The sequence below is a fragment of the Elgaria multicarinata genome, chromosome 20 (assembly GCF_023053635.1).
Source record: "Elgaria multicarinata webbii isolate HBS135686 ecotype San Diego chromosome 20, rElgMul1.1.pri, whole genome shotgun sequence".
Taxonomy (NCBI): domain Eukaryota; kingdom Metazoa; phylum Chordata; class Lepidosauria; order Squamata; family Anguidae; genus Elgaria; species Elgaria multicarinata.
In genome coordinates, this window is record NC_086190.1 from 5359799 (window position 1) to 5384036 (window position 24238).

At 47.8% G+C, this 24238-nt stretch overlaps 1 protein-coding gene across 3 annotated transcripts in view; it reads right to left on the reverse strand.

Annotated features, from left to right (window-relative positions):
• The window catches only part of KAZN (kazrin, periplakin interacting protein), a 269488-nt gene that overhangs the window by 34179 nt on the left and 211071 nt on the right, over nucleotides 1-24238 (reverse strand). For all 3 annotated transcript variants that reach the window (XM_063145364.1, XM_063145363.1, XM_063145362.1), the window contains exon 2: nucleotides 23418-23609. In XM_063145364.1, coding sequence (XP_063001434.1) covers nucleotides 23418-23609 — 192 coding nt within the window. The remainder of the gene's footprint in view (nucleotides 1-23417; nucleotides 23610-24238) is intronic.

Below are 24238 nucleotides of genomic sequence, written 5' to 3' on the forward strand. Positions count from 1 at the left end.
AAAGGAAATAATTCTCTTTGAACCAGGATAATGAAGAAAAGGGCAACCACAGCGATCAAGGACCTGGCAGCTCACATTCCCCCCGAGGAAAGACTTAAAGGAACACGGACAACCAAGGGAGGACGTAATAAGAGGGTTATGAAACATTGCACGGTGTGAAGGAACAGGAGAACACCTCCCCCCCATGCCTTTCTCATTACAGTAGAACTTGCTGTCAGGGAATGAATTTTCTTAGCCGCAGATTCAGGCCAGGCCAAAGAAAGCCCTTTTTCAAGCCATACTTAATTAACTTGTGGAACTCACTGCCACAGGGTGGATTTATAGGGGCTTAGGGTGGATTTAAAGAATTAGACTCAGGTTGTGGAACCTTTTTTTCTGGCGACAGTCGCTGTCCTTCTGGGGCTGCACAGCAGTTGGGGGTGGGGCCATACCCCAAAGTGGGAGGAGCCACCTCCTCTCTCCCCATACCCAACAGGCTGTCAGGAGAGGGAGAGAGAGAGAGAGAGAGAGAGAGAGAGAGAGAGAGAGAGAGAGATCTAAACTGACTGAAGCAGAGGGGTTCTCCTCTCCTTTCTTTGGACTGTCTATTCTGGCTCCCCCATCATTCCCTGCACCACTTGTCAGAGGGCTGAGTTATTGGCTTGGAGAGGGTTTTATCCCACCCCCCACTCCTCCCATTGCTCTGTTCACTTCATCTCTTACCTTCTCTGCCCCCCCCCCACTTTCCTGGCCTTTTACATGCAAAATCATGGATTTTCTCTTCAAAGGTCAATTCATCTTCCATGATCATATTTGCTAGGCAAAATAGCTTACTGTGTGTGTGTGTGCTAGACTGTCATGGGCCCACCAACGCAACGTAGACGTTTACATATATTTGGGCCTTGTGAATCAGCGTCACTGGCCCCAACTGTCCCTGGGATTAGTGTCCCTGATAATTATGATGCTTTGCCCCTCCCACCAGCTGTTCCTCCATCTGCCTATGGACAAGGAACTCTGGGACTGGTAGTTCTTGAAATAGCATCTATCTATCTATCTATCTATCTATCTATCTATCTATCTATCTATCACGCTTAGGTATGTTACCGTTTCGCCACGCCCACTTTGCCTTCAGGAATTCTAGAATGGCTTCAGCTGATACAGGTAGCTAAGCAACAGTAACAACGTGTAACGTCAGCTGATACAGGTTGCTAAGCCCCTTGCCCGACTCCTCCGGTAATCCTTTCCAAGGTAATCTTACCCCCCTTTCTGCCTCTTTGCTCCCCCTGCCCATGAAGGGGGCAGTGCCACGGTGTGGAGCATGAGCGAGGCACAGCTGGGGCCCTTGGTGGCCGGGTGGGTGGCTGCTCGCCTGCTGCGAATGAATAAATAACTAAATAAAATGCGATGATATTTAATTAATAAACTTTAAGATATGCTACAACGGCATAAGTTACGCCAGATACAGCTAGTTTCCTAGAAAGCAGCACAAATCTCTGCCTCCTCCGAGACTTACTGAAAGTCCTAGTTTAACTGGTCAAACGACACAGAAGAACCCAGGCCAGCACCTAGACTCCTTCAAGCTGCTTCTTTCTGCTCCTCCCTTATTCTCTGGTCTTTCTCTGTCTCTTTCCTGGCTGCTTCTCTCACTCTTTTATACCCTCTTTCCCCAAAACAGAAAGTACAGGCCCAACTTTGAAGAAACGAAACTTCACCGGAGAAATGAAACGATTCCTTTCAGGGATACCCCCTCCTAACAGGCCTTTCATGCTGACTCTATTGCCTTGCCTCTGTAGGCCTCAAACCTTCACAGGGCAACTCTTCGGAGCAATGTGGCAGGAGGTGTCGCAGGATAAGGGGGAACCACTGAAAATCGAATCCCTTCCTCTTCGCAGATGAAAGCCTCCACTGGATCCAAAAGCGTTATCAGCGGAGGGTCACAAATTGGTCCACCCGGCTCGTCGCCCTCCCTGAGCTTACATAATGCATTGATATTCTGTCCTCTGACTCCTGTCTGTTCTGGTTGCATCTTTGGAGCCCTGTGACATTTGACGAACTGTGCCCCTATCGCCCTTCAGCAACAGAGCTTTTCCCGTTCATCGGACGTGCAGACATGAAACCGCCCGCTTGCTGTGATGTTTCCCCAAAGTTAATAGAGAGGTTGTGCTTTGTGCAGAATTGCCTTGGGCTGGTTTTTATTTTATTATTTTAAACTCACTTGCATCCACAATGAAAGCGCAACTGATTTGCATGTCTATCACCATAGCTGGCTTCCGTAGGCGCTGGATGGATGGGGGAAAAAGGAAGCAGGAATGGCATCAAGATAATGATGATGATGATGATGTACATTTATGTACCACCTCACAGCCGAAGCTCTCTCAGCGGTTTACAAAGATGAAAAGAACGAACGTTTAAAAATCAATATACAAAATTTAAAACCATAAAAGCAGCTAACATTTAAAACAATTTTTAAACTCTCAGCCAGGCCGAAGTTTGTTCTAGAGTCAGTTAAAACTAGGCCGACCCTATGAAAAGGAGGACAGGGCTCCTGTATCTTTAACAGTTGTATTGAAAAGGGAATTTCAGCATGTCGCATTTGTATATATGGGGAACCTGGTGAAATTTCTTCTTCATCACACCAGTTAAAGCTGCAGGTGCCCTGCCCTCTTTTAAATCTGGTGACTCTAGTATAGCTCCTGCAGCTTTAACTGTTGTGATGAAGAGGGACTTTCACCAGGTTCTCCGTATATACAAATGACACCTGCAGAAATTCCCTTTTCTATGCAACTGTTAAAGATACAGGAGCTCTGTCCTCCTTTTCATATGGTCACCCTATTAAAACTCAACATATGCTGTTAAATGCCTGGCGCCCAAAAGATAACAATGTTGGCTCCAGGCGGGCCTCGTCAGGGAGATCGTTCCATAATTGCGGGGCCACCACAGAGAAGGCCCTCCCCTTTGTTGCCGTCCTCTGAGTTTCCCTCGGAGAAGGCACCCGGAGGAGGACCTACTAAGACCTCACACCTGAGCAGGGGCCCACGGTAAAGAACTTCCTGGGCCTCTCTCTTGCTTTGGACCAGGCAGTGGTGAGGAGGAGGACCAGGAGACGCTACGGCCAACTTGCTCCCTGGCTCTCGGCCTGTAAAGCAAGCAAGTGGGAGCAATGATGCGTAAGGCAGCGATTCTGGAAGGAAAGGGCGGATGTTCAACAGGAACCAAATCCTGTACACAGATCAACCCATGCACACCGACAAAGTTAACAACAATGAATAGTATGTGGCCAATGGCATGAGAGCATAAGGTGAACTGTTGCTCACCCCCAGGAAATATCTGTTGTTTTAAGGCAGCCTTCCTCAACCTGGGGCGCTCCAGATGTGTTGGACTGCACCTCCCAGAATGCCCCAGCCAGCTGGCTGGGGCATTCTGGGTGTTGTAGTCCAACACATCTGGAGCGCCCCAGGTTGAGGAAGGCTGCTTTAAGGGCTCTCAACACTCCCTCCCTCACCAATTCAAAAAATATTACACCTGGAACGTGGCAACATAGGAAGCTCCCCTATCCTGAATTAGGCCCTTGACCCATCCAGGCCAGTATCGCCGACACTGAGTGGCAGCAGCTCGACAGAGTTTCAGGCAGGATTCCTTCCTAGTCCTAACTGGAGAGGCCCCGCATGAAACCTTCTGCATGCAAAGCAGTAGGGCTGTGCCCCGCCACGACGCTGAATCCTGAATCCAAACTAGGGTGACCCTATGAAAAGGAGGACAGGACTCCTGTATCTTTAACAGTTGCATAGAAAAGGGAATTTCAGCCGGTGTTCTTGGTATGCATGCAGCACCTGGTGAAATTCCCTCTTCATCGCAACAGTGAAAGCTGCAGGAGCCCTGCCCTCTTTTGTATCTGATCAAAAGGGCAGGGCTCCTGCAGCTTTCACTGTTGTGATGAAAATGAAATTCCACCAGGTGCTGCTTGCCTACAAAGGACACCTGCTGAAATCCCCCTCTTCAATACAACTATTAAAGATACAGGAGTCCTGTCCTCCTTTTCATAGGGTCACCCTAAATTCCAAACCGAAGCACGGTTGCAGGACAGGTTAGGCAAGTCCTGTGGGCAAATGGGGCTCCAGGCTTGGGGGGGGGCAAGCAGGGAGGAGGAGGGAGGAGGAGGGAGGGGGAGGACCGGGGGGGGAGTCCAATGGACTCCTGGTCAAATTCACGCCTGGTGTTCCAGGGCACCTGGTGGGCAGCTGCTGGATGGGTGCCCGGTAACCCGCAATGGCTGATACGCTTCAGGGTGTCCAGATTTTGCTTCGGATCCAGACCCAAAGTGGGTTGACCGAGGCCCAAAGCACCCCAAGTCAAACCAGGGCCCATGTGAACACTCTGAATGAGCCTCTGAAGTGAATGGTGTGTGTGTGTGCACAGCCCTACAAAGCAGGACTCTACCACAAAGGTATAGCCCCTCCCAAAGAAAGGATCTATTTCCTCCTCGATTTTTTTATTTGACTTCTGGCTGCCGTGCCCTCAACAAAGGGTTCTGGTGTGTGACAACCTGTCTCTCTCCCACTCTTTCTCTTTCACAAGCCCTCTAAGACCGTACCGTGTCAGTGGGAAGCCCTATAAATACAGCACAAAGACCATTTAGCTCTGTGTTTTCTTCACCAGCATTCCCTAATTGGTGTTTTGGACTTCAGCTCCCATCAGCCCCAAGCAACATGGCTAATAATCAGGAATGCTGGGAGCTGTAGTCCAAAGCTTTCAGGCATCCTCAGCTCGGAACAGAGAGTCCAGGAGTTAGAAATGTGATCTTCAGCTTGCAAAACAGGTGCTTTACCACACAGCTCTAGCCAGGTGTTACCACCAGAGTAACATAACCAAGGAGGGCAGGTCTCTGCCCCCAGGAGCCTGCAATTTCTATTTCAACGATGAGCCGAGAGAGCAGAGGGTGGGAAGAAGGAAAGAGAGAGATGGGACGTTACAAAGGGATAAATGTGCAGTTTGATTGGAGTCCCAATAAAATTAGAAGCGGGCAGGATGAAGCCCATCTCTCTCACTAGGAGCTAATTTTGCATGTCAGGCGGCAACGTTTAGCGTTCCAAAGCTACACAGGTTCCTGGCTGCCAACTTGCAAGCTCAAGGACGCCCCCCCTCCCCAAATGCCCCATAATCGTGGGCTCCCATCGCATCCGCCTCCCAAGCCCAGGTGTTTATCTCAGTGCTCCGCGTGGCCATTTGCCACGAAAGCATTCTTTAGCGATTCTGGAAGGAAATTGCAACCTGCAATTGGCCGGCGACCACCTGCATCTCGCGGCGATTAAATCGGAGCGCCGGCAGCGAAACCCTTATTTAAGTACGGACGGCATCAAGAATGGAAAGTGCCAGGCGCCTTTTCCTTCTCATTATTAAATGTCAGCTTCGCCGCAGGTCAGAGATTTCTTTGGGGTATAAAAGGACAACTTAATACTAAGGGAGGTAATGCCGGGCTATAAAAGAGTACTATTAGGATGTATTAAAATAGCAACAGAAATGTCAAGGCCCCAAACAGTCCTCTTTAAACATCAGCCAGCTAATGGCTTGTAAGATGCCTCCGTTATTGTAGATGTGCAAATGCTCAACTGATTGCAGAGGTGGACTCATTTGAGATTATTCATCCAGGGGGACGGAGTCTTCACTCCCTCCCCTTTAAACAAAGTGACAGGAAAGCCTGGGATGGTCAAGGCTGAACTGGTCAATTTGGCTGTGTAGCACGAACCGTGAACGGTTGTCTTGGTGTCCATGCAGCACACAAAGAATGCCCCAGCACGGTGCTCAGACTGTGTTTCTGAACTCCTATTATATTCAAGTTTCAGTATTTGGCTGTTGATGTCTAACTTCAGTGTGAGATTGCCCGATATTGGATATATCACAAAGTTTGATTGTAGATGTTTAGGACTCGGCTGAGACAATGGTTTTCACTTTCCTGACCATGTTAAATCACAGCAAAGCCAGGAAGATTGTGTTACTGTCACTTATAACTGGCGTTGTGAATGGTTATTGGTTTGATGTATTATTATTATTATTATTATTATTATTATTATTATTATTATTATTATTATTATTATTATTATCCTCCTCCTCCTCCTCCTCCTCCTCCTCCTCCTCCCACAGCAAAAAGACCACCAAACAGCGGAGCTGAAAAACAACACATAACAACGAAGCACGGAGACTCTCCATAATTGAAACACCAGGGGTTAATTAGCTAATTTAACATCAAGCACAACAGTGTTGATCTGGGGGAGGGGAATCATAGAATAGTAGAGTTGGAAGGGGCCTATAAGGCCATCCAGCCCAACCCCCTGCTCAGTGCAGGAATCTGCCTTAAAGCATCCCTGACAGATGGCTGTCCAGCTGCCTCTTGAACGCCTCTAGGGTGGGAGAGCCCACAACCTCCTTAGGTAACGGGATCCATTGTCGTACTGCTCTAACCATCAGGAAGTTTTTCCTGATGACCAGCCGGAATCTGGCTTTCTGTAACTGGAGCCCATTATTCCATGTCCTGCACTCTGGGATGATCAAGAACACATGTAAATAACAACTTCTGCATGTAAATAGCTATATGGTAGTAAACCTGACAGTACAACATTCATTCATTCTGTCTCAATCTTGTAGTCTTGTCAATTGCAGGCATAGACAAAGGCGTCTATGATCCTGTTCAGATGACGCCCTAAGCCACAGGGGTTAAGCATTTTGAGCTAAACATTATGACTTTGCATGTCACATGAACCATGACTTAGCATGTTGTGTGAACCATTCCTACCCATGGTGGCTACATAACCACAGTTTAAACACGCTCACTTACCACTTGCTGCAAAAGGGTTAGAGACCTAACCATGGCTTAGCATGTTGTCTGAACAGGCCCAATTACTGGTCCTTGTCAGTTTCACATGTATTCAATCTGTTCTGTTCCATTTCTACATTTTAGAAACACACACACAAACACACACACACACACACACACACACACACACACACACACAAAGATTTGCATTAACTTATGTATACATTTTGCCTGAAAAAGCATTCTAGAGAACTAAAAAGCTTTCATGGTATTTTCTGACTTGTGAGTTGACCAAATAACGGTATTATATGGATTTTGGAAATGTTCTTTCGGAATGCATCATTCACCTTGGTGATTGCAAAAGGAGCCATCTTACCATTCGGAAGTGCTCCTCTGCCTGAAATCAGATACCCCCGCCCCCCCTTCCTGCCCGGACATATCTTGGCTGCTTCTTTCTGGATTCTCCCACCACTGAATATGTGATTCCGGGTGGAGGGGACTGTTTCACAGATGTGTTTTCCAACTCAAATCTGTAAAATGTGCATGATGGGAAATATAGCAGGTGCACGTGACAAATCCATGCCTGTCTCGACCACATGCAGGGCACAGCTACATGTGGTTTGACTGAGCCTCCTTGCCGTTTGAACTGTGTGTGCCCACAGAATCCTAGTTTTATCTTGGCTTTTCTGATATTCTCGTATATATGATGTCTGTATTAGTGGAGGCTGGTGGCTCTGATGTCAATGGGGCAGTGGATCAGTTCTGGTTTCAATCAGAACCAGTCAGAAGTCTAAAGGTGATGAGGCAAGCCAAGGTGGATCAGGCCCAACTGGGAAGCTCTGAATCGCCCTCCAAAATGGGTAAGGTGATCCATGCACAGCCCTTGAGGACACACGGCAGCAATGCCAAGTTCTACATTTAGGAAATAGAAACCGAATGAACAGTTACAAGATGGGGGATACTTGGCTCAGCAATACTACAAACGAGAAGGATCTTGGACTTGTTGTAGATCGCAAGCTGAATAGGAGCCAACAGTGCGATATGGCTGCAAGAAAGGCAAATGCTATTTTGGGCTGCATTAATAGAAGTAGAGCTTCCAAATCATGTGAGGTACTGGTTCCTCCTTATTCTGCCCTGGTTAGGCCTCATCTAGAGTATTGCGTCCAGTTCTGGGCTCCATGATTCAAGAAGGACGCAGACAAGCTGGAGGGGGTTCAGAGGAGGGCAACCAGGATGATCAGGGGTCTGGAAACAAAGCCCTATGAAGAGAGACTGAAAGAACTGGGCATGTTTAGCCTGGAGAAGAGAAGATTGAGGGGAGACATGATAGCACTCTTCAAATACTTAAAAGGTTGTCACACAGAGGAGGGCCAGGATCTCTTCTCAATCCTCCCAGAGTGCAGGACACGGAATAACGGGCTCAAGTTAAAGGAAGCCAGATTCCGGCTGGACATCAGGAAAAACTTCCTAACTGTTAGAGCAGTACGACAATGGAACCAGTTACCTAGGGAGGTTGTGGGCTCTCTCACCCTAGAGGCCTTCAAGAGGCAGCTGGACAACCCTCTGTCAGGGATGCTTTAGGGTGGATTCCTGCATTGAGCAGGGGGTTGGACTCGATGGCCTTGTAGGCCCCTTCCAACTCTGCTATTCTATGATTCTATGATTGTCTTGCAAATCTGAGTTGAAAAACAGAAATAGTAAAAACAACACAGCGCATATAGGAGCATCGCTTCTTTCCCAAGTGATGGCGAGTGCGCATAGTGGCCAGCCAGCCATGAACAATCCCGATTCCCTCTCCGTGAGCATCCACGTCTCTTGCAAGGAATCACCAGCAGCCCCCAACGCTGCGCTCTCAGGCAGAAATACTGCAAACTGATAGAGCCATCGAGAACAAATTCCTTATGCAAATTAACCAGGAGCCAGAAGGAGCAGGCTTGTTAGCACGGAGTAAAGGAGCTGAGTGACGCGGGGCCGCGAACCCCAAACAAATCTTTAATGCGCCTTAAAATTATCCACTTCACACGGCCTGTTAAGCAGCCTGCCACAAAAGCTCTACCGATACCTGTTTAGCAATTTAGATTCTGCGCAGCTGGAATGGAGGAGGGTTGCTTAGGTTGGGGATGTCTCAGCATCAGCTGTAATGTTTGCTTCTCAGCCGATCATCCTTTGACAGAACGAGGGGGGGGGGAACCCAACAACCCTGAAAATGAAACAAAATGAAACTCCGCGCTGCGTAAGCAAATAGAAGGAATGGTAAAATCCAAACAGACAAATCGAGACATGGTTGTGTCAATTTGTACCTCTTGTGCCACCCCCACAATGTAGTTCACAGTCTTCTCTTCTCCAGGCTAAACAGGCCCAGTTCTTTCCGTCTCTCCTCATAGGGCTTTGTTTCCAGATCCCTGACCATCCTCGTTGTCCTCCTCTGAACCCCCTCCAGCTTGTCTGCATCCTTCTTGAAGTGTGGAGCCCAGAACTGGACGCAGTACTCAAGACGAGGCCTAACTTGTCCTGAAAGCAGGATCTCCCAATAGAGAAAATGTTCTCACGTGGCACGGAGTAGCGCCAGCCGGTATGAGAGCCAGCCCTGTCAAGGGACCACCTGCCTGCTCTTGGGTTTCCAAGCAGCTGCAAAGGGGACAGAGATCTGATTTGGAAATTTAGACCGTTCCAGGCACGTGCACGTCCTTGGAAAACACACACACACACACGCATGTCCTACAGAAAAATCTGGCCACAACACTGGAGTTCTTTGAAGGCAAAGGGACCCTTGCTCAGTGGTAGAGCACGTGCAGGGATTTGCCGGTTCAGTCCCTGATATCTCCAGTTAGAAGGATGGCGTTGCAGGTGATCAGAAACTCTTTTTCCTGAGACGGTTACGGGCGCTTGACTTGCAGGTCCACAAATGCACCATGGGGCCTGACTGGGTCTGAGTCCAGTTGTGTGTGTGAGGATGTAGGGGCATCAATTGGACTCCTGCATCCAGCTGGGTGCCCACGATTTGTTTGTTTGTCCTCAATGGTTTCGAAAACCTTTACATCCGATTGTTAGGAAACTTTTGGGATTTGTTCTACCTCCATCAGTGATGGTTTTAGGCCCGGTGGAAATTTCAACCACCACGTTGAACCAAAAGGGTGGCAACCAAGCCCATTTGATCAATTTCAACCAAACTTGCATGACGATTCTGCACTGCAGTGAGCAGATTTTAACTAGGCCCCCGACTCGCCTTGGAGGCCATTTTGGAGCCTCCGAAATGGCCCCAATTCAACTCGGGGTGCTTCGGGGGGAAGCCCCCACCTTGGCTTGGCATCAAAGTGAGATTTGGCCCCTTTGAAGCGGGCCAGCCGTGTGAATTCCTGGGCACTGGCTGCACGGTCAACACCCAGAAAATTTAGGAGCAAGAGTGACCAGGAGTCCATTGGACTCCCGACTCCCTGCCTTGCCACCCTCACACCATCCCCTCACCACCCCTATGCCATCCCAATCCAGAGCCATCACCGCTGGGACTTACCTGCAAACGTTTCCTCCTCTTGAGAGCTAGGCCATGATGTAAAGTAATTGTGGGGGCTCTTTACTTTTAGTATATCTATGGCCACAAACTACAGCAACCTGGATAGGACTGATACCTGGAGTGGTCTTACTACCCCACTGACATCAGAACCACCAGATGTTTTCCTGATTCCTCCTGCCCTGTCTTCCCCTTCCACGAATCGTTTCACACCATTTTGCAAAGGAGAATGCGGAATAAATCACCCCCCAAAAGGAGGGTGCGTTTTGGTGGGTGTTGAACACCGAACACACCTCCTCCATTTTGGCTCAGGATTCTATACATACAGCTGGAAGGCAGCTAGGGTTTGCACTTCCCACAATATTTTGAGTATAAAATGCTCATCCAAATGGCAGTAAACTGACGGAAGGATCATTTTTTTCCTCCAGGTTATTGGCAAGCAATGCCATCAACATTTCAGATAACAACGGGCTCCGATGAAGATCTAACAGCGAAAGTACGACAAACACCAAACACTGTGGATATAAAATGCTTTCGTTCCGGGAAATGCTGTTTCTTTTTCACTCCTCTCCTAGTTAACAAGCTAGAAGAATCATTTTCTTCTTCTCCTACTTTTAAAGCAAACCCTTTTCTTTCTTTCTTTCTTTATTTCCTTTTTTTTTTGCAAAAGCTTCTCTAGAATACCAAAGCCTTTGAGCAAAACCCTAATTTGTATGCAGAATCCTTGAGGCTTGTAGCAACAGAAAACTTAGCAATGAATTCCATTCAGCAGCTGGAAACCCACAGAAATAACCCTTTTCTAATTAGCGGCAGCTAGCAAGGTCCTGAAAGAACCGAGGCAAAACTCGTGAGAGGCTAACCCAAGGGTGATATTGGCAGAAAATGCATGCGTTGGGACCTTGTCCCCTCACTATTTCATAGATTCACAGAATAGTAGTTGGAAGGGGCCTATAAGGCCATCAAGTCCAACCCCCTGCTCAGTGCAGGAATCCACTTTAAAGCATCCCTGGTGTACACAGTATCCTAAGTGTGGTCAGTTATGTGCTATGTTAAGAAGTCCTCGCTTTTATCTGAATCTCCCACCATTCAGCTTGATGGGATGACCCCATTGGGTTCTAGTATTATGAGAGAGGGAGGAAAAAATCTCCCTATCCACGTTCTCTCCACCATACATAATTTGTGCACTTTTAAAAGTGCTCGACAGCCATTCAATTTACTTTTAAAATGGAAATGGAAGGCAATAAAGAAAGGAGCCCGCAGACCACTTGCCAATTTATTTTGTAAGTACTACAGAAGTCACCCTATTTTAACCCCCCTGAAATGTCACAAAATGTACCGCACCACCTTCGTTGGGGAGAAAGGTCTGAGAAGGTCTGACATTCGCTGAGCCCTAATTAAAACATTAAGAACATATGAACATAAGAACATCAGAAGAGCCCTGATGCTGGATCAGACCAAGGGTCCATCCAGTCCAGCACTCTGTTCACACAGTGGCCAACCAACCATCAGCCAGGGAAACTCGTTTGAAACTTAACATGGCAAAGACTGAACTGCTAGTTTTTCCTCCTAAACCTTCTCCTCACCTCTCATTCTCCCTTACTGTCAACGATGTCACGCTTACTCCGGTCAAGGAAGCTCGTAGTCTTGGCTTTATATTTGACTCCTCGCTCTCCTTTACTCCTCACATCGAGGCAGTAGCTAAATCCTGTCGTTTCTTCCTGTATAATATTGCCAGGATTTGACCATTTTTGTCTGTCTCTTCTGCCAAGACTCTCGTTCACGCACTGGTTATCTCTCGGTTGGACTACTGCATCCTTCTTCTCTCTGGCCTTCCTTCGTCTCACATCAGTCCGCTGGTCTCTGTCCACCACTCTGCCGCTAAGATCATCTTCTTGGCCCGCCGCTCTGACCATGTCACTCCACTTCTGAAATCTCTTCATTGGCTTCCAATTCACTTCAGAATCCAATATAAACTTCTCCTACTGACCTTCAAAGCTCTTCACTGCCTAGCTCCTGCCTATCTCTCCTCTCTCATCTCACACTATCGCCCCGCTCGGGCTCTCCGCTCCTCCGATGCCATGCTTCTCGCCTGCCCAAGGACCTCCACTTCCCTTACTCGGCTTCGTCCTTTTTCTTCTGCTGCCCCTTACGCCTGGAACGCTCTTCCAGAACACTTGAGAACTACAAACTCAATCACTGCTTTTAAGACTCAGCTCAAAACTTTTCTTTTCCCTATAGCCTTTAAATATTGAGTTTGTTCTGACTTTACACTGTTGGTTTTGCCCTACCCTGTGCCTGTTTACACTTCCCTGTGCCTGTTTGCATTCGCCTTCCCTCTTTATTGTTTACTACAACTTATTAGATTGTAAGCCTATGCGGCAGGGTCTTGCTATTTACTGTGTTATCTGTACAGCACCATGTACATTGATGGTGCTATATAAATAAATAATAATAATAATAATAATAATGATGAACAAGCAGGACATGGTGCAACAGCACCCTCTCACCCATGTTCCCCAGCAACTGGTGCACACGGGGTTACTGCCTCAAATACTGGAGAGAGCACACAACCATCAGGGCTAGTAGCCATGGATAGCCTTCACCTCCAGGAATTTTTCCAACCCCCTTTTTAAGCCATCCAAATTGGTGGCCATCGCTACATCTTGTGGTAGCGAGTTCCATAGTTTAACTCTGCGCTGTGTGAAGAAGTCCTTCCTCTTATTTGTCCTGGATCTCCCACCAATCAGCTTCATGAGATGACCCCACTGGGTTCTAGTATTTTGAGAGAGGGAGAAAGATGTCTTCCTTTCCATATTCTCCACACCATGCATAATTTTGTACACCTCTATCATGTCTCCCCATAGCCTCATTTTTTCCAAGCTAAACAATCCCAGCTGATGTAACCTTCCCTCCTAGGGGAGATGCTCCAGCCCCTTCATCATTTGAGTTGCCTCCAGCTCTATAATATCCTTTTTTAGGAGTGGGGACCGAAACTGCACACAGTATCCAAATGTGGTCGCACCCTCGATTTGTATAAAGGCAGTACGATACCGTCCGTTTTATTCTCAATTCCTTTTCTTATAATGCCAAACATTTCTTATAATTGCCAAACAGTTCCAGGGTTTGGGGTCGTGTGTTGGCGATGTCACAGGTATTAGCCAATCGGAACCTTCCGCAGCCACCTTTTTTGTCATTCAAGTGGAACCATGTCCAAATCGCACAAAACCAGAGCAGTGGTGAGTGTACATTTATATGCAGAACAGCAGAAGGGGAACTAAACTGCTCCCACCGCTCATAACAGGTTACATCTGTCTTCACTCGAAAAGTCACATAATATTTCAGCCAATGTAGGGGTTGTTCTGGGAGTTGATTTATGATTGCACTATGTTTCCTCCCCCATCTGGAAATCTGGCTTTAGGCAGACACAGTATATACGAACGACCCTAACTGATTTAATTCATTAAGATTTTAGTTCTGTTCAAATTAATGGACATGTTTTATAGAGTGAGTTCTCATCAATAGTTTGGTCTAAAATAAATGGCTAATTACATGAATCCAGACAAAGTGCTCATCCTTAATAAATAATAAAGGGGTCCATAGTTAAGGCACCATTACTTAGGAGGAAAAAAGCACTGAAATTAATATATTCTCTCTCTCTCTCTCTCTCTCTCTCTCTCTCTCTCTCTCTCTCTCTCAAACAAAAGAGTATTTCTCTCATCCCCTTCCAAGAACGATTAGTTCTGAAGCATAAAGAGTGAGGGGGAGATTTATTAGTCATTAGAAATCTTCATTCCAAATAGGATTAATAAGAAAATTAATAGAAATAGCCACAAACATTATGCACAGTTGAACAACTACAGCAACAGATTGATAGTGGTGGCGAGGAAAGCGTGAAGAGCGTTAAGGCGAACCCTGGAGCTGGAACAAGCTGCAATCTGTATTTGATTGAACGTATTTTCTACCACCGCTACCTCATTATTCTTATTTATTGTGTATACTTATATACAGCTTCATTTGCTAAGATAGCTATCAAGGTGGCGAACAAGGAGTTAAAAGAATCAAAAGGTCTTCAGCTGGCGACGAAAGGAAAACAATGTAGGCGCCAAGCGAACCTCTCTGGGGAGCTCATTCCACAGCCGGGGGGCCACATCAGAGAAGGCCCTCCTCCTGGTAGCCACATGCCTCACTTCCTTCGGCAGGGGCTCACGGAGAAGGACCCCGTGGATGATCTTAAGGTCCGGGCAGGTACATATTGGAGGAGGCGTTCCTTCAAATAAACTGGCCCCAAACCGTTTAGGGCTTTGACTGTTAATACCAGCACTTTGAATCGGGCCCGGACCTGGACTGGCAGCCAATGAAGTTGTAGAAGGACTGGCATGATATGATCTCGCTGGCCAGTCCCTGTTAGTAGGCGGGCTGCCCTGTTTTGTACCAGCTGAAGCTTCCGGACCGTTTTCAAAGGCAGCCCCACGTATAACGCATTGCAGTAATCCAGACGAGAGGTTATCAAAGGTGGGATTATACAATTGCACAAATGCCTCCTCTTAAAAAAATAAACAAAATGATGCTCCGGAACGTCCCTCTTTACTTCCGGGACAACTTGCTGGTGTGTGGTTCCTGAGGGACGATCCCAGCAGTGGAAAACTCTGTGATCGTCCCTCTCCCCTCCCCAAAGGGTTGCAGGTATAGATGAGCCCAAAGTCTCTCTTTTCCCCCAAGGTGGGTTGTATCTGCCAAGGCTGTCAGAAATTGCCTCTGGCCATGGCCTCTATCCGAAAGTCCAAGAGGAGAGTGGCTCAAGCAAAAGAAGAGATGTGCTGGGCGAACCGAAGGCCAGTATTGCCCAGTAGCAAATCAGATGCCTCCTTGAGATACCCACATAAGAACATAAGAACTGCCACGCTGGATCAGACCAAGGGTCCATCTAGTCCAGCACTCTGTTCACACAGTGGCCAGCCAGCTGTCGACCAGGGTTGAACAAGCAGGACATGGTGCAACAGCTCCCTCCCACCCATGTTCCCCAGCAACTGGTGCACACAGGCTTACGGCCTCGAATACTGGACGTAGCACACAACCATCAGGGCTAGTACCCATGGATAGCCTTTGCCTCCAGGTATTTATCCAACCCCCTTTTGAAGCCATCCAGATTGGTGGCCATCACTACGTCCTGTGGTAGTGAGTTCCATAATTTAACTATGTGCTGTGTGAAGAAGTCCTTCCTTTGATCTTGTCCTGAATCTCCCACCAATCAACTTCATGGGATGACCCCCATTGGGTTCTAGTATTTTGAGAGAGGGAGAAAAGTGTCTCCCTAGCCACATTCTCCACACCATGCATAATTTTGTACACCTCTATCATGTCTCCCCTTAGCTGGACAACCATCTCTCAGGGACGCTTCAGGGTGGATTCCTGCATTGAGCAGGGGGTTGGACTTGATGCTCTTATAGGACCCTTCCAACTCCTTCCTTTTATTTCTCCATGTAGGATGTGAGGCCAATCGAACCCTCCCATTGTGGTCCCCACAGCAACGCATATTCACTGGCCTCTGCACTTGAGAGGAGAATACAACCATCATGACTTGGAGACATTGTAGCCTACTCCATCATTGTTTTCACTGACCACATCTTGGGGTTCCAAGATGGCTCCCAATCTGCGAGCGTCCTCTCATAGGACAGCGTGACTCAATTCAATATTGGGCAATTCGACCAGCTACTGAAATCCCAGCCAGGGCCGTCCGTAGCCACTGAAAAGATCAAGGGGGCCGACGGGCCCACAAGACAACTCTGTATAAAATCTGCACAAATAAATCCATCCCTATATAAGAACATTTAGAAATGCTGGATAGCATTTCTTTAAAGTACACAAATGGCAAAGCCAACCAATTCACTTCCCCTCCAAACCCCACCGAAAAAAACCATGCTTTAATTTGAACCACAACCTCCAGATCAAAGTAAATCAATAGTTCCTCTTCGGCTGCAATGAATTGGCGATGAGTGTGAAACGACAAGTGTGGAAAAAGTGCACAACAGGATTGACGGTGAGTTTTTGCACGAGCCCTTTAACCACCCCCGCCTATGCAATTATGTGTGCAATCCAATGTGTCTTTAGACAGCAAAAAGTCAAAGAATCATAGAATCGTAGAATCATAGAAGAGTTGGAAGGGGCCTACAAGGCCATCAAGTTCAACCCCCTGCTCAATGCAGGAATCCACCCTAAAGTATCCCTGACAGATGGTTGTCCAACTGCCTCTTCAAGGCCTCTAGTGTGGGAGAGCCCACCACCTCCCTAGGTAACTGGTTCCATTGTCGTACTGCTCTAACAGTCAGGATGTTTTTCCTGATATCCAGCCGGAACCTGTCTTCCTGTAACTTTGGCGAGGCTGGTTGGCAAATGCTGGGAGTTATAGGACTTTTTTCTGTCTAAAAACGCATAGGACTGTGCCCTAAGCTTAGGAAAAAAGAAAAGATTCTATCGGCACCATCAGACCCTCGAATTGTGGGGAAAATATTCAGAGTTGAGCCCCACCAGCTCAGGCCTAGTGACGCCCCTGCTACGAGCCACTGAATTCAACCCGACCTATTTTAGATTCAACAGCTAATTTTCACCCAAGTCCCCTACACAGCCGTCTTTTCCTTCTTCCTCCTATTATGTGAAGCGTTTACCCTCCCCCCACCCGCCCACCACAGCAAGGGTAAGGCGAGTGTAGTCAGCTTATCGTATTATTTGCATTACAGTAAACGCGCGATCAAAACCCTCACCAGAAATGTGTTTTCATGTATCTTGGAGGCAGCCCGATTAATCCCTATTTTGCATGTGCGGCGTTATAAAGTAAGCTCCTCTAGAGAAGATCTCCGCAGTTTGAAGAGGCTCAGGAAAGCAACATCTCAGCGTTTTTGAGGGTTTGGAAGCTTTTGATATGGGAATACATATATATATATTCATCGAAGTGCAGGAGTCTTCAATCTCCGAATGAGTACTAACATCTGTTACCAACAACCTGGCTAATGATACTGAGGCCGTGTCAGGAATGGACAGCCCCCGTCAGAGCCTCTGAAGTGTAGCCAAAGACATGCCCACACTCAGCGGGAGGATGGATCTGGTGGCAGTCACACTCTTACTCCTTCTAAAGACAGCCGAGCCAAAAATCCACAGACGGCGGGGGGGTTTTCTGAGAGAGTTTGGGGGATTTTTATTTATTCAAACCTCTGCTGGAAAAAACAAACAAACAGGCCGCTTTTCAGAATTTTCTAACGTCTATATTATAAGGGCATTTGTTCTGATTATATTTCTCCGTTTTAACAAAAAAAGTTCCAGGTAGATCTCCTCTCAGAGTCTCCCAGTGAACACAATGTCTGGCAACATTTTGTGGCCAGACATAGGCGTGTGCAAGGGGTGTGCCGGGTGTGCCCGGGCATACCCTAATGTCTCAAGCAATGTGCTGAATTGAGGGGGCCATTGAGAAGGGATCCAGAGTGCAGGACACAGAATAAAGGGCTCAAGTTACAGGAAGCCAGATTCCAGCTAGACATCAGGAAAAACTTCCTGGCTGTTAAAGCAGTATGACAATGGAACCAGTTACCTAGGGAGGTTGTGGGCTGAAGTTACAGGAAGCCAGATTCCGACTGGACATCAGGAAAAACTTCCTGACTGTTAGAGCAGTATGACAATGGAACCAGTTACCTAGGGAGGTTGTGGGCTGAAGTTACAGGAAGCCAGATTCTGGCTAGACATCAGGAAAAAAAGTACAACAATGGAACCAGTTACCTAGGGAGGTTGTGGGCTCTCCCACACTAGAGGCTGTCAAGAGGCAGCTGGACAAACATCTGTCAGGTATCCTTTAGGGTGGATTCCTGCATTGAGCAGGAGGTTGGACTTGATGGCCTTATAGGTCCCTTCCAACTCTACTATTCTGTGATTCTATGATCCAGGCACAGCGGGAACAGCCCTCCGGCTGCCCTCCGGCTCCTCCGCCGCTGCACCAAAGAACCACTGCCTCCGAGAGAGCGTCGTTGCTCCTGGCAGTAGGAATCAAAAGGCCTGTGTTGCCATAAAGCCCCACAAATGCTGGGGCTCAATTTGCATCTCCTCATTCCCTGCCCCCTTGCAACGGCCCTCCCACAGCCAGGCAAGCCGAACGCGGCGTAGGGCATCAGAGTCTACAGTGTTTAATAAATAAATGAATAAAAATAAGGTCCTTTATGACTGAGTATTCAATAAATGTTCGTCTTTAAAAAATAATAATCCCTGGCTGCACACCCTAATGAAATGTGCTGCCTATGCACTCAGGCATGTTCTATTAGGAATCAAATAATTAAATTCATTATCATTCACTCTAACATTAATTGATATTAAGAGACACGGCCCTTGAAGTTAGTTTTGATCCTGAATCCTCTGTTTATGTATATATTTGCAGTCTGTATATATGTTTGTATCTGCTTATTTTGATTTCATATTTTGCATTTCTAGTGGTTGGTCTGTGACTGTTACTAAACAAATGAACGAATGATTCAGTATTGGGCAGTTCCATCAGCTACTGAAGTCCCAGACACAAAAACGGTTTGTTCAAACGTCTTCTGGAAAAAAAATAGGCCGCTTTTCAGAGTTTTCTGAAAATCTCCAATGTTTTTTGCTGGTGGCCGCCCCCATTCTGCCTCGCCCCACACATGCACCATGACCTGGAACCATGCAAGATGTGAGGCATTGTGGAGCATAGAATCATAGATTAGTAGAATTGGGAGGGGCCTACAAGGCCATCGAGTCCAACCCCCTGCTCAGTGCAGGAACCACCTTAAAGCATCCCTGACAGATGGTTGGCCAGCTGCCACTTGAAGGCCTCTAGTGTGGGAGAGCCCACAACCTCCCTAGGTAACTGGTTCCATTGTCGTAGTGCTCTAACAGTCAGGAAGTTTTTCCTGATGTCCAGGTGGAATCTGGCTTCCTGTAACTTGAGCCCATTATTCTGTGTCCCGCACTCTGTGAGGATCGAGAAGAGATCCTGGCCCTCCTCTGTGTGACAACCTTTCAAGGATTTAGAATCATAGAATAGTAGAGTTGGAAGGGGCCTACAAGGCCATCGAGTCCAACCCCCTGCTCAACGCAGGAATCCACCATAAAGCATCCCTGGCAGATGGCTGTCCAGCTGCCTCTTGAATGCTACTAGTGCGGGAGAGCCCACAACCTCCCTAGGTTGAAGAGTGCTATCATATCTCCGCTTAGCCTTCTCCTCTCTAGGCTAAACATGCCCAGTGCTTTCAGTCTCTCTTCATAGGGCTTTGTTTCCAGACCCCTGATCATCCTCACTGCCCTCCTCTGAACCCCCTCCAGCTTGTCTGCATCCTTCTTGAAGTGTGGTGCCCAGAACTGGATGCAATACTCAAGATGAGGCCTAACCAGTGCTGAATAGATGAGGCCTAACCAGTACCTCGTGCAATTTGGAAGCTATACTTCTATTAATGCATCCCAAAATAGCATTTTTTTTTTTTGCAGCCACATCACACTTTTGGCTCATATTCAGCTTGTGATCGACAAAATTCCCAAGAGCCTTCTCGCTTGTAGTATTGCTGAGCCAAGTATCCCCATCTTGTAACTGCGCCTTTGGTTTCTTTTTCCTAGGTGTAGAACTTGGCATTTACCCCTTGGCAGGCAAAATGGCGGCCAGGAGGCCAACCCAGTTGTTGCTATTTAAAACAAACAAACCTTAGGAAAACGAACAATCAAACATCAGCAGCTGTCCTAATGGGGGGCCCGCTGCCGAGAAACTGTTGGAGAATTTCTCCTCGCCTTGGGGAAATTTGGCAAATGATTTCCTCCCCTGTTTCTGTGCCCACAAATATAGGGTGACCATATGGAAAGGAGGACCGGTCTCCTGTATCTTTAACAGTGGCGTAGAAAAAGGAATTTTAGCAGGTGTCGTTTGTACGTATGCAGCACCTGGTGAAATTCCCTCTTCATCACAACAGTTATAACTGCAAGAGCCCTGCCCTCTTTTGTATCTGGTCACTCTAATATAGCTCCTGCAGCTTTAACTATTGTGATGAAGAGGGAATTTCACCTGGTGCTGCATGCGTACAAAGGACACCTGCTGAAATTCCCTTTTCTACATAACTGTTAAAGGTGCAGGAGCCCTGTCCTCCTTTCCATATGGTCATGCTAACAAATAGGATGGAGAATTTTGAGAGGCCGTTTGTGCATGACACAAGCTCTGAGTAGCAACGTAGAAGCACCTCTCAGCTTGAATCGGGCGGAAATTGTGAAGAGAGAGAGAAACAGAGAGAGAGAGAGAGAGAGAGAGAGAGGGCTTTCCCCCCCAAGTGTTCTAAATTGGATCACTCGGTATTAAGCTGCAGGTGGTCTAGGATGTGCCCCCCTCTCTCTGAATATCATGCTAAACTATAGTTCACGCTACGTGAATTGAGTCGGCTTCAGGGTCAGACGCCTCACTCAAACTGACGCAGCTGCAAGGAGAAGATTGGAGGCCTCCGCTCCTGTTTTGGCCATTGTGTCTGAACTGGGAAGAACTGTGGACACAGCATCCTTTCAGCTAACCACGTTGGGTTGCGGTTCATACAAAATGGCAAACTGTGTCTAGTTGAAAATGGAAGCAGATGTTTCTGGGTTTCCTCATGGCTGGGTTTGGTAGAATAACTGTACTCGCCTTCCCTGGCTATACTACAGTCTGAACCGGAGTCCCCCGTTCAGACTTCTCCATGGCTGCTGTAAACAACTGGAAACACACACCCCCCCCAACAAAATGGCAGACCTTAACCATGGACTGCTCATGCCACCTCGACTTGAGTCCTTGCCAACTCTCTCGTTGGTGCTGGATGACAATGCTTTCCCCTTCTCCTCTTCCTCCCGAGAACTGGCTAAACACACCGCATGTTTATAACGTTGTTGAGTCTAAAACCCTTTTGAGAGCATCTCGCTGCAACCTCTGGAAAGGTACCAGGCGAGTGAAACCGACACGTGGTAAGCCGGGGGTGGGGGACAGGCATTGGCGTCTATATTTAGGGCCTCTCGGAGCCAGCATGCACTGCTGCGGGTCCCTTTCCTCTGTGGGTAATTGGGATGGATGGGAACAATCTGGACTGACAGCGTAGTTGTGGCCGCGAAAGGACCGGATTTCTAGTTCATTAGCAGGGAGAGCTCTGTTCGTTTGGCCACTGGCACAAGGAGGTGCAGCGGGTGCGAAAGGCGCACTGACAGAGCCAACTGTGCTGGCTGGGGCATGCTGGGAGGTGTAGTCCAACACATCTGGAGGGCACCGGGTTGGGGAAGTCTGCATTAAAGGCAGAGCACCTCGCCTCCCCTTTTGCATCAGACTTTCTCTGCCTATTACTTTTTTTTTTTATTCAATCCATTTATATCCCGCCTTTTTCCCTCCCGGGAAACCCAAGGCGGCGTAGACAATCCTCTCCATTTTATCCTCACAACAACAACCCTGTGAGGTTGGGCTGAGAGTCTGTGACTGCCCCAAAGTCGCCCAGTGGGGATTAGAACCCAGGTCTCCCGACTCCCAGTCCAACACTCTAGCCACTACACCACACTACCTATGTTTGGACAACACGATAACCAACTGTGTTATAACTGACGAATTACAGCCGGAATTTGCCTGAAAAGCACAAATTGGGGTTGAAATTTGCGTCAGTGGCCATTTAAGGGAAAACAACTGCAAAGACTTGAAAATCCACAAGCTGGGCTGAGCAATTCAGATCGAATCATGCCAGGTAAGCGAGCCAGCATCTGGGGTGGGAGGGGAGGCGAGATATTGAACATTTGATGAATTTCATCCCCATCACCACCTGGGATGGATTCCTCCAACATTGAAACTTGTGGCCCATCAGATTTTGCCGGACCACAACCAGCGGTGTAGCGGAGCCACAGGGCCCGCAGGGACTCTGTACCAGCACTACATTATTAGCAGGAAGGCTGATATCACCTGCCACCCCTCCAATTTTCCTGTTCTCTCTGAGCTTAACTACAATCCACACAGTGTGTGTGTGTGTGTGTGTGTGTGTGTGTAATGAATTTTCCCAGCCACAATATGTTGTTCCTTGTTCTAATGCCGAGGATTTTGGAGCAGCTTTAGGGTGGATTCCTGCATTGAGCAGGGGGTTGGACTTGATGGCCTTATAGGCCCCTTCCAACTCCACTATTCTGTGATTCTATGATCCAGGCACAGCAGGAACAGCCCTCCGGCTGCCCTCCAGCTGCCTATAAAGATCCCCAATAAAGATCCATGAGCTTAACAAAAGACCCATGGAGGTGATGAAAACGGCATCGTCCCTGAAATTTTTGGGTCTTCATGGGGGCAACTCTGTGAGGACTGTCATGATGCACTGCAGCCACCTGCACTTCAAAATTTACCTCTACATCACCAACTACAAGTCCCATCATCCATGACCAGGGGCCATGATGGTTTTAAGTTTGATGGGAGTTGGGAGACCAACAATACCTAGAGGGCTATGGGTTCCCCAGCACTGACTAAGGGTACTTCCAGACACAGGTTTCCTAGCGCTCACGATCAGTAAGTAAAAAGACCGGAGAAGTGATGGAAAAACACGGGAGGGGTACGTGTAGAAGACAATGGCATCTGGTCCCTCCATAAAAGCCTCACTTGGAATCATGCGAGGTCTCTCTTCCACCTTGATGAACATTTACGTGATTTCAATTGCTTCCTTGGTGCCGTTTTGCTCCTTCTTTGCTGCCCTCGCTGTCCTCGGCTTCGCTTGCCAACACTGCTAGCAATGAATCCTATTGGCTGCAGCCGCCTGCGGGCTTTTATTTAGGACGTTCCACAACGTCATCCCGTCAGACGGGCAAGATCAGGCAGGGCACCTCAGACAGTCGGATTCAAAGGCTGTGCGGGCAAGCGAGACCACGGGCAGTGAGGGCAAAGTCGAAGCAAAATGGCCCAAAGGCACTCACGGCGCGTGCAGAAGACCACCGACAACAGACGGAGCTTTTCAGAGGTGAAAACCGAACCAAAAACGAGGCAAGCTGTACCAGGTCAAGCGACGCAAGAGAGGAGGGGAAGCCTGGGGCGAACTTTCAGAGGGACGTGACTTTTGCCTGCAGGTCAGTGAAGGACCGAACTACATGAAGAGCTTGTTCCGCTCTTACCTTGGAGGGCTTCTTTGGCTCTCGTGAGCTCTTGCTCCTTCTGGGCCAGCTGGACTTTGAGCTCAGTGGCAGAGAGAATCTCCGTCGACTTGCCGCCGTGGGTTTCCTCCAGGTCTTTCGTGAGCATTTCCTTCATTTGCCGGAGCAAGTGGACTTCTTCCTGTAGCTGGGACACCTCTTCTCGGAGAAGAACTGTGGGACAGAGAGAAGGACAAAGTGTGAGGAGGTGAGTGTGGCCGGCCCTACGTTTTGGCTCCGGAAGGTTCCCGAGAGTTCACAATACAAAGATCCTGTGTGTCGTTTCAGTTTGGAGGTTGTTTAAGAAACTGGCCACCATCAGCAACAGAAATACAGCTTAAAAGCACTCGTAATTTCCCTAGGTGGAAGGTCAACCACAACGTAGATCCTGATGAAAGGAGGCCTTGCAAAATATCTGTTCTAACAACGGGCTGAGATCCTTTCACAATCCAGGAAGTGGTTTCTATTTCCACATCCCTCCTGAAATGAGGAACCATGTATTGAGTGGCTAAGAGGTGTGGCCACCAGAGATGTGGCTGGTAGCTACAAGAGAAAGGACCTGCTCTGTGGTGGCACCCCAAACTTTGGATACTCTGCCCAGGGAAGCTCGCCTATCTTGACGTCATTTTGGCACCAGGACAAAGATCCCCGCTCCACTGCACACCAGGTTTTATACCTTGCTTTTATACCACTCTTTTATATGTACTCTGTTCAGACGACATGCTAAGCCATGGTGGTTAGGCACTTTCAGCTAAACATTATGGCTTCGTGTGTCATGTGAACCATTCTTAACCAGGGTGGCT